The sequence below is a fragment of the Suncus etruscus genome, unplaced genomic scaffold (genome assembly GCF_024139225.1).
Source record: "Suncus etruscus isolate mSunEtr1 unplaced genomic scaffold, mSunEtr1.pri.cur scaffold_105_ctg1, whole genome shotgun sequence".
NCBI lineage: Eukaryota > Metazoa > Chordata > Mammalia > Eulipotyphla > Soricidae > Suncus > Suncus etruscus.
Genome location: NW_026060337.1, coordinates 37,554 through 48,161, shown reverse-complemented (window position 1 = coordinate 48,161; position 10,608 = coordinate 37,554). Strand labels below are relative to the sequence as shown.

Below are 10,608 nucleotides of genomic sequence, written 5' to 3'. Positions count from 1 at the left end.
GAGTGAACTTGGTCCACCACTTGGAAAGTCAACACCCTCCTGTTATACTATGTATTTGACATGATTATTGAAAATATGAAGAAATTCTTTTGAGGGCCACACCTGGTTGTGCTCAGGAGTTACTCCTGGCTGGTAGGCCTATATAGGAAGCTGGGAAGTGAACCTGAGTCTGTCCTGTCACCTCAATGCAAGCATACACCCTATTCCTCTGCTTCCACTCTGGCCCCAAACCATAAGAAATTTTATATTTGTTGTATGGTAATGTATGTATCAGTAATGTTGAGGAGTTACTCCGGATCTGCACAAGCCAATTACTTCTTGCATGGCTTTAGAGAGTATTTGGGATGCCTAGAATAAAACTCGAGTCAGCTAATTTCAAAGAAATCTTCCTCACCATGGGGTTTTCTATGTGTACCACTGAGCTATTCACTGCAATCCTTCTGACTTATCTTCTCTTTTCTCAAAATTGATTTATTACCTATGTATTCATTCTATCGCTTAAATTCACTCATCTGTACTAAGAAATTCACTTTAATCCTTCTGACTTACCTTCTCTTTTCTCTAAGCTGATATAGTACCTTAAAACATGTATTCATTCCAACACTTTTGTTGCATTTAACCAGTTTTCATTCAGCTAATATTTTGAGGGGGATTGGGCCACACCCCATGGCCCTCAGGGTTATTCCTGGCTCTGTGCTCAGAAATTGCTCTTGACAGGCTCTGGGGACCCTATAGAAGCCGTCAATCTAACCCAGATTCATCCTGGGTTGGCCTCGTGAAAGGCAAATGCCCTACCGCTGCTATTTGTCCAACTCATTCTACATATTCTTTTTTGTTTGCTAGAAATTAAACTAGGTTCATACACGTACAAGGTGAAACCCACCCAGGTTGTCTCATGTCGCTTTCACACTAGAATATATATTTTATCCTATTTTCGAGGTTGTCTAGATCACACTCAATGGCACTCATTGGGGACTCCTGGCTCTGTACTCAGAAATCACTCCTGGCAGGCTTTGGGAACCATATGGGATGATGGAAATCAAACCGGGGTCTGCCTGATGTGTTACTCATGGAATGCAGACACCTTACTGCTTGCTATCACTCTGACCCTAGTGTGTGTGTGTGTGTGTGTGTATATATATATATATATATATATATATATATATATACATACATACATACATACACATTGGTTTTTGGGTCACGCCCGGTGACTCTCAGGGGTTCCACCTGGGTATGCGCTCAGAAATCACTCCTGGCTTGGGAGACAGTAAAGGAGGCTGGGGGGATTGAACCACATTCTGTCTTAGGCTAGCACAGGCAAGGCAGAAGTCTTATCCTTTGTACCATCATTCTGGCCCCTAGTTTGTTCGTTTTTTGGGTGGGGTATATTTTTACCTGTATGTTTAAACCATTGATGAGTGATCCCATAAAATTGGGATAATATTGCCTCTTTAAATAGATTACATTCAGTTAAATATTGGTGTGGTCTTTGGGTCAGCCCTAATAGTGTTCAGGCGTTACTACTGGTTTAGTGCTCAGAAATTATTTCAGGGGCCAGAGAGATAGCATGGAGATAGGGCATTTGCCTTGCATGCAGAAGGATGATAGTTCAATTCCTGGCATCCCATATGGTCCCCAGAGCCTGCCAGGAGCGATTTTTGAGGGTAGAGCCAGGAATAACCCCAGAGTGCTGCTGGATGTGACCCGAAAACGAAAACTCAACAAAACCACCAGAAATTATTTCAGTTTGGTGAGGGGGACATAAGAGATGTCAGTGATACAACCTGAATCAGTTGTATGCAAGGCAAATGACCTCCCCCATTTTGTATTGTTCTGGTCCCTGAACAGAGTCTTACATTTCATATATGGTTTGTTTTTAGTATGCAGAGCATCTGTTCAGAATGCCTCCATTCTACAATTTCCTTTCAGAACAAGATCTCCAAACAGGAATGTGTTGGTAAGATTTGCAAATTCCAAATCTTATTCTTATTGTAGAGGTGGGATAACTCGGTGCACAAACACATAGGACTTATCCAGTGGTGCCGATTGGTCCAGCCCTTTTACCTCATCTGTGGTCTCTGCAATGGTGGGAGCATCCAGAGCCCAGTGTGAAGAGATGTGTTCTATTAATCTCATGAGTGCCAACCTCAATTGAATGAATTGTCTTCCCAAAAGGTCTTATTATTGTTTTCAGCCAAAGAAATTCTGTGATTTGTGTGGGAAATGATTTCGGGAGGGAAGAGATACAGTGATTTGATTTGATATAATATGAGGTCAAGTGTTTCAACTGGTTTGTGCGTTGAGATGAAAAACTGGATCTCATTCACCTCTGTACATGGTCCCCGAGCCTCACCATATTTGATCAGGGAGCACACAGCCAGAGTAAAAAAGAGCACTGCCTTGGGGACCTCCATAGTAGAGAGAACATTTCAAAAAAGGATATTGAGTTTATTGATTGGGAGGAAGATGACTATTGTAAGACTTTTCTTCTGTTTTGGATCAACACTTGTGATATTTGGGGCTTTCCTTTGGAATGAGCCCATTTTTGATATCAGGGCTTAATTCCGAACTGGACTCTCCTCGCTATACTACTGCTTTGGCCCTATGGAGGTATTTAGACATCTGACTTGGCCGTTTCCTTTCTGTTGTGCAGAAGAGCCCACCTGGTCTTAAGTTATATGCTCTTAGATCCTAGCAAGCCCCAAGTGAGGATGTGTTTTATGTTTGTTTATATAGGGTTCAGAAATCATGGTTTCTGTTTCTCTGCTCAGACAATGTTTTCCCTCCCTAATCTAATGTCTTACCTGGATGTCTATCTCTCTCCAGAGACATCCACACATGTAGCAAATTGTTTTTCTGTGATGGGGATCACACATGAAGGTTGGTTTTGAACATGGGGACTCAAAGGTTACTGGACTAACCCTGTGCTGTTCCATAGGGAAGAGGCACGCCATGCTGGGTTGTGAATGATCTTGTGCTGTTGGACCCAGGGATCATCTGCTCAGTGGGCGATCGGATTGAAGAGAGGGTCCATAATATGGGAACCCAGTCTTTTGGACACAGTGCTCCTGATCCTGTTATGCCCAGTCACAGGACACAGACCTCCACAGTTGGATCACCTTGGGTAAAAAAGCCACCAGTGTTTGTTCTAACTCCCTCATATCAAGATACTCTCAAGCATATTTTCCATGGAGCGTACCCCACTATGTATAAACAATGTGATGGGGACTTCTCATGTGCTCAGCACTGTGATGTGCCCTTATATACCCCTGCTATACAGGATGCCTGTGATGGTAAGTGAGGTGGATTCAGTCTGAGAGAACGGTCACACCTGAATGATACAAAGAAAATCTGGACAGGAAACAAATGCCATATAGGTTCCGAGTATGGCAAGTCCTTTACTTATTCTTCATCCCACACTGAACATATGAAAATTCATATAGGAGAGAAGTCTTATATGTGTCAGGATTGTGGAAAGTACTTCACTCAATCTTCAAAGCTTATTAAACACATAAATATTCATAAGGGAGTGAAGCCTTATACATGCCAGGACGGTGGAAAGGCCTTCACTGAATCCTCATTGCTTATGCACATGAATATTCATACTGGAGAGAAAACGTATTCGTGTCAGGAGTGTGGGAAAGCCTTCATTCCATCTTCAAACCTTTCTGGTCACATAAAAATTCATACAGGAGAAAAGCCTTATTCATGCAGGAAAGCCGTCACTAATTCTTCAGTGCTTTCAGGGCATAGGAAAATTAATGCCAGTGAGAAGCCTTATTCATGTCAGGAGTGTGGGAAGGCATTTGCTCGATCCGCAGACCTTAACACACACATGGAAATTCATACAGGAGAGAAGCCCTATGCATGTCAGGAGTGTGGAAAGGCATTTAGTCAATCCTCAAACCTTTCTGGTCATATGAAAATTCATACAGGAGAGAAGCTTTATTCATGTCAGGAGTGTGGAAAGGCATTTGCTTGATCCTCAAAGCTTAACATACACATGAGAATTCATACAGGAGAGAAGCCTTATTCGTGTCAGGAGTGTGGAATGGCATTTGCTCGATCCTCATCCCTTAACACACATATGAAAATTCATACAGGAGAGAAGCCTCATTCATGTCAGGAGTGTGGAAAGGCATTTGCTCAATCTTCAGACCTTAACAAACACATGAAAGTTCATACAGGAGAGAAGCCTTATTCATGTCAGGAGTGTGAAAAGGCATTTGCTCTATCCTCAAATCTTAACCAACACATGAAAGTTCATACAGGAGAGAAGCCTTATTCATGTCAGGAGTGTGGAAAGGCATTTGCTCAATCCTCAAAGCTTAATGTACACATGAGAATTCATACAGGAGAGAAGCCTTATTCATGTCAGGAGTGTGGAATGGCATTTGCTCGATCCTCATCCCTTAACACACACATGAAAATTCATACAGGAGAGAAGCCTCATTCATGTCAGGAGTGTGGAAAGGCATTTCCTCAATCCTCAGCCCTTAACATACACATGAGAATTCATACAGGAGAGAAGCCTTATTCATGTCAGGAGTGTGGAAAGGCATTTGCTAAATCTTCAGACCTTAACAAACACATGAAAGTTCATACAGGAGAGAAGCCTTATTCATGTCAGGAGTGTGGAAAGGCATTTGCTCTATCCTCAAATCTTAACCAACACATGAAAGTTCATACAGGAGAGAAGCCTTATTCATGTCAGGAGTGTGGAAAGGCATTTGCTCAATCCTCAAAGCTTAACATACACATGACAATACATACAGGAGAGAAGCCTTATTCATGTCAGGAGTGTGGAAAGGCATTTGCTCAATCCTCAAATCTTAACCAACACATGAAAGTTCATACAGAAGAGAAGCCTTATTCATGTCAGGAGTGTGGAAAGGCATTTGCTCGATCCTCAAGCCTTAACAAACACATGAAAGTTCATACAGGAGAGAAGCTTTATTAATGTCAGGAGTGTGGAAAGGCATTTGCAAAATCCTCAAATCTTAACATACACATTAAAATTCATACAGGAGAGAAGCCTTATTCGTGTCAGAAGTGTGGAAATGCATTTGCTCCATCCTCAGACCTTAACAAACACATGAAAGTTCATATTGAAGAAAAGCCTTATTTATGTCCAGAGTGTCGAAAGGCTTTTGGTGAATCCTCAAGCCCTAACAGCACATGAAAATTCATACAGGAGAGAAGCCATATTCATGTTCAGACTGTGGAAAGGCTGCATGTCTGAACCTATCCAGGTTCTAAAACTATTTTTTTCTTTTTTTTTGGTTTTTGGGACACACCAGGCAGTGCTCAAGGGTTATTCCTGGCTCCAGGCTCAGAAATTGCTCCTGGCAGGCACGGGGATTCGAACAGATGACCACTTGCATGAAAGGCAAACACCTTACCTCCATGCTATCTCTCCGGCCCCAAACTATTTTCTTAGGCCTGGAGCAATAACACATTTCTATTTTTTGTTTTGTTTTGTTTTTGGCTCACATCCAGGGAGGCTCAGCGGTTACTCCTGGCTCTGCACTCAGAAATTGCTCCTGGCTGACTCTGGGGATAATATGAGCTGCCTTGATTTGAACCACTGTCCTGGATAGGTTGCATGCAAGTCAAATGTCTTCCCTCTATGCTATTTCTCTGGCCAACAATAGCACATTTCTTTTTTCTTTTTTTTTTCTCTAAGCCAGTCTAAACAGCACATTTCTTACGGAGTTTTGCTTTGCATTTGGCTGACCAGGATTCTATCACAGGCATTCAATATCTTTCCCTTTAGCCTGAAAGGAGTAGTTTCAGAGCAGGAGCTAGGATTAAAACCTGGGAGTGGTCCAAAAACAAAATGAAAGAGAATACTTAATTTTATTGGTTTGGAAGCAAAGAAGTTTAGAAGTATTCCCTAGGGGCAATAAAACAAAACAAAAGAAAACACTTGATCTTTTTGTACTTTTTTGGTTTTTGAATCACACCTGGCAGCATAGGGGTTACTTCTAGCTCTATGCTCAGAAATCACTCCTGGCAGGTTTGGGGGCTATATGGGATGTCCTCTGCATGTAAGGCAAACTCCCTACCTCCATGCTATTTCTCCAGCCCCAACACTTTATCTTTTTAATTTGGAAGCAAACAGGTGGGAAAGGAACCCCTCAGGCAATAAAGTCTGGAATGCATCACAACCCAGAGATGAGATAAATTCAAGACCAGGGGCCACTGACAAGTTGTACTGCCCTCCCAGAGAGGCTCCAGCAGGAAGAGGGACCAGGGAAGGAATATCAAAGACCAAGTACCCCCAACCCTGGTTCTGAACAGCCTTCTTACCCAGAAAAAAGACCGATGGGGCAGGTTCAGAGAAAGCCTAGAAAGCCAACTTGGAACAAATGAAACAGGTAGCCTGGGACTTGGTGGCAGCATCTCCTTGGGACTTTCAAACATTCACTTTAGTACATGTATTGCAGAAACCTGGTGAGTGCGTCTCTTTCTGTCTCTGGTGTGTTCATTGGAGAATCCTGGAGTCTTTCTTCTCTTTCTGAGCTGAAGCAAGTGGTGATCATGGCTTACTCCTGAGTCTGTTCATGAATCACTCTGAGCAACCTCAGAAGACCTATGAGGTTCCAGACATCAAATTTGAGAATCGAATCTGGGTTGCCTGCATACAAGGCCAATGCCCTCCAGACAGTCCAGGCCTGACTTTCTGCAAAGAGTAATTCCTGGAGTTCTCTTCTGCTACAGGAAACTGAGCTGGAGTGGGAGAATGAGTCAGATTCTCCATACCTGCTTTCAAGCCCATGCTGTATCTGATCCTTGTGCTTCTCCATCATGTTCATATTTGGGTGTGGACATATAACTTCCCCACAGCAAGCACTGGCCTCAGACATCCCTATCGCTCTATCACCTCCTCTTTCTCAGTCTCTGCTGTCCATCAATGTGATCCTGGTTCAGCCACAGACACAAATAAAAGATCAAACTGTCCATGCATTCTAGGTCTGTCCTGTCTCTGAAGGTTGCCACCCCTGATTCTCCCCAGCATCCCCACACTGCTCACCTGGCTGAAACCCTGGTGTTACAGAGAACTCTGAGGAGCCCTTTGGTGGCCTGAGAAAAAACATCTCTCCAGATACCCCTGGGCATTTGGGTACCCCCTATCTCTGTAGCAGGGGCAACTAATAACAGAAAGGACCTGTGGGGCGGTGAGAGTGGAGGGTGAAGACCACATGGTCCATGACATCACAGTACTTCCCATGGTTCCAGCTCAGCATCAGGCACTCCATGGCCTGGCTGCTGAATTTATCTTTCTTTTTGAGTTGCATAGGGTGATTCAAACTCCTATAGGATGCCAAGTCATGGAAAGATGGAGAATGTGGGGGTGAGTGTGTGACCAGATCTCATATGGAATATACATTTTTAAATTTATTTTTGATTTTTGGGCCACATCAAGGGACGCTCAGAGAGTATTCCTGGCTAGGCACTCAGAAATTGCTCCTGGCTTGGGGGACCAAATGGGATGCTGGGGATTGAACTGCAGTCTGCCCTAGGCTAGCACACGCAAGGCAGATAGATGCCTTACTCCTTGTGCCACCGCTCCGGAACCCACATTTTTTAATTTTATTTATTTATTTACTTATTTACACTTTTTGGCCACAAATGCAGACTCCAAGGTTACTCCAAGCTCTATGTGTAGGAATTAATCCTGAGGATGAAGAGTGGAACTATGGCATGCTGGGGATTGAACCTCAGTAGAGCAAGGAGGGGCAAGGCAAATGTCCCGTATGCTGTCTTATCACTCAGGCCACTAGAGTAAATGTTTTTATTTATTTTTTACATTTGGGTGGGTCACACCCGGTGATGCTCAGGGGTTACTCCTGGATATGTGTTCAGAAATTGCTCCTGACTTGGAGGGCTGCCAGGTGATCAAACCGCGGTCAGTCCTAGATTAGAGTGTGCAAGGAAAAAGCCCTACTGCTTGTGCCACCACTCTGGCCCCAAGAGTGAATTTTATTTTTGGTTTTGGGCCACACCCAGAGGTGTTCAGGAGTTACTTCTGGCTCTGCGCTCAGAAATCGCTCCTGGCATGCTTAAGGATCATATGGAATGCCAGAGATCCAACCCAAGTTTATCCCGAGTTGGCTGCTGTGCTACTACTCTGGCCTCTGGTCAAATTTTTGAATAATTTAATCTAGCCTCTAAACTACTAAGCTCAGCCTTACAGCGGGATCAAGTCCTTTCCTTCCATGATGCTGAACTCAGTTATATCCCTGTCCCCAGCAGTGCCCTATTCCCCAAGCACCACAAGAAACATCTGCTGAGCACAGAGACAGGAGGAGATGGCGTGCACCAATGACGATGCCCACTCCCATGCTGAAGCATTGGTCCCACTTAAAAGACTTCCCCCTTCACCTCCATCCTGGAGCCCATCCGAACCACTTGTCTTATGGAGGAGGCTCAAATTCACTCTTGCAGCCAGGAGAGCAGAAACAGTTATTCTCCCGCTGCAAAGTCAATGCGATGAACACAGAGATCCTGGCGCCTGGCCCTTTACGATTCCGGCCTCGAGTGCTCTGGCGTCACGGGTTCGAGTTCTGGGCTTGGTAGCCTGGACCAGAGGTGCCAAAGGGCCCCAACCCATGGGGAAAGTCAGTCCCTCCTCCAGGATGCATTAAGTAAGAAGCTCCAAGTGTCAGACACAGGTCACATCATGGTCCTCAGGAAGCGGTGGGGATATCAGGATAACTTTGCTGTACAATCTGCCATTTGGGAGCTTTCCGCAAACTGTCCCTCACACAGGGTACTGGATGCAGGGATAAGATGTGCTGATGGGATGAAGATCAAGCAGGCCCCAGAAGGATGGAGCTTGGCAGAACTTGTGTTGACCAGTTCCTCAGGTGACCATAGTCTACAGCAGAGCACGCCCAGGCCCAGGAAGGCCTCTAAGGGTTTGTCACTCTCGGTCCCCAAAGTGCAGAGCCACTTGGCCTGAGTGCAGTGTCCACGCTGCTATAACCTGAAGGGGGCGCTAGTGTGCAGCTCTCTTGCCCCACCGTCAGCCCCTGGTCTGGCTCACAGGGGCTCTGTGGAGCCCACGGAGGAGGAGGGACTGGGGGTTGTGAGGGGGCCAGTCTCCAGTTCTCAGGATCCATTTTCCCAAGTTGGGTCTGATCTGGTGTCTAGGAGTGAGGCCAATGGGCCTTTTCTGGCCCAGGTGTTGTTCCTTCTGGTCAGAGCAGGGGTTTTTGCTTTTGTCTCTTGCTCAAGGGTGTGACTTTCTTCCAATGCTGCCAAAAAAAAGGGCAACAATCGAAAGGAATAATCCGAGAGGAAAGCTGGGAACACAACCTCTGACCTCCTGTTCCCAGCTAGCGACAAGTTTGGGCTCAGAGAGGACCTGGGTGGGGGAAACACAAATGAATCCATTTACTCAAGACCTTCACATTCTCTCTCTGTCTCTGTCTCTCTGTCTCTGTCTCTTCTCTGTCTCTGTCTCTCTGTCTCTCTGTCTCTGTCTCTCTCTCTCTCTCCCCATGTTTATGTGTGCAAGTGGGCCAAACCTTGCTGCACTCAGGTTTCTCCTGCCTCTGCTATCAGGAATCTCAAGCCAGTCATGTGCAAGACAAAAACACTACTCTCTGAGCTCATGGCCCAGATCCTCTGCTTGCTTTTAGATATTTTTTATTGTCTTAGTAGTTTTATTCCCACCATGCAGTCAGGAATGAGGGCTATGGCTGGTGTTACAAAGTAATATGAGGCTCAGAATTTTTCTAGAATCTGCACTCAGATCAATCCTTTCAGGGATAGGGAACCAAATGGGGCTCAGGGATTAAAACCACATCAGCCAATTGCAATGTACAGGGATTAAACCAAATCAGCCAGTGCAATGCACAGCTCTATCAGCATGTTATCTGCTTCATTCAATTAACCTTTCTTCCATTTAAAAATATTTACAGTATTTATGGGCCGAAGAGATAGTACAGCAGCAGGGCATTTGCCTTGCAAGCAGCCAATGTAGGACCAACAGCAGTTTGAATCCAGACCCTTGGCAACCCCCAATAGCAGACATTTCCCAGAGCAGATTGAGGTGGGCAGGAGAATTAGTGGCAGCAGCACTCTCCATGGATGCCACCACCTCCCAGGCTCCCCACACCTCTCCCATTTCTGCACAATTAAGTGATGACTTGGCAAGAACTGCGCTGAGTGCATGTTACCATGACACTTTTGCAACTGTTGGAATTAGATGCAGCAATGGCTCATTTAGCAACTGCATGGTTCATCAAATAGAATTCCACAAGGTGGATTATCTTCTCTTTCCTTCCAATTTACCCGACTAGTTAGTATTAGAAACCGTTGAAATGTTTTTTATTATAGCTTTCTGGAGCAAGGATCTTAAACCCTCTGGTCTTTATTCAGATCTTTATTCTGACAAAGGACCTGCTATTTCTACCTTCCCAACCAAGATGAGAAAGTTTTAGAAGCAAGACTGGATGGTCAAGACAGGGCCCAGATCTCGAAGGCGCCTCAGTGTTCCTGAAAATCTGATGGGGATGTGACATCTGTGTGGCAGCAGGAAGGATAGGACAGAGTCTGGAATATCTTGTTTTGTCTGCTTATTTTTGTGATACA

General features: G+C 44.7%; 1 protein-coding gene across 1 annotated transcript; it reads left to right on the top strand.

The window, feature by feature from the left end:
* The first annotated feature begins 3,577 nt into the window (after nucleotides 1-3,577).
* Nucleotides 3,578-5,185, top strand: LOC126000681 (zinc finger protein 420-like). The gene is given in 2 exon segments (XM_049767842.1): nucleotides 3,578-3,721; nucleotides 3,797-5,185. Coding segments are annotated over 2 exon segments (1,521 nt in total). The 5' UTR covers nucleotides 3,578-3,589.
* Nucleotides 5,186-10,608: the final 5,423 nt, after the last annotated feature.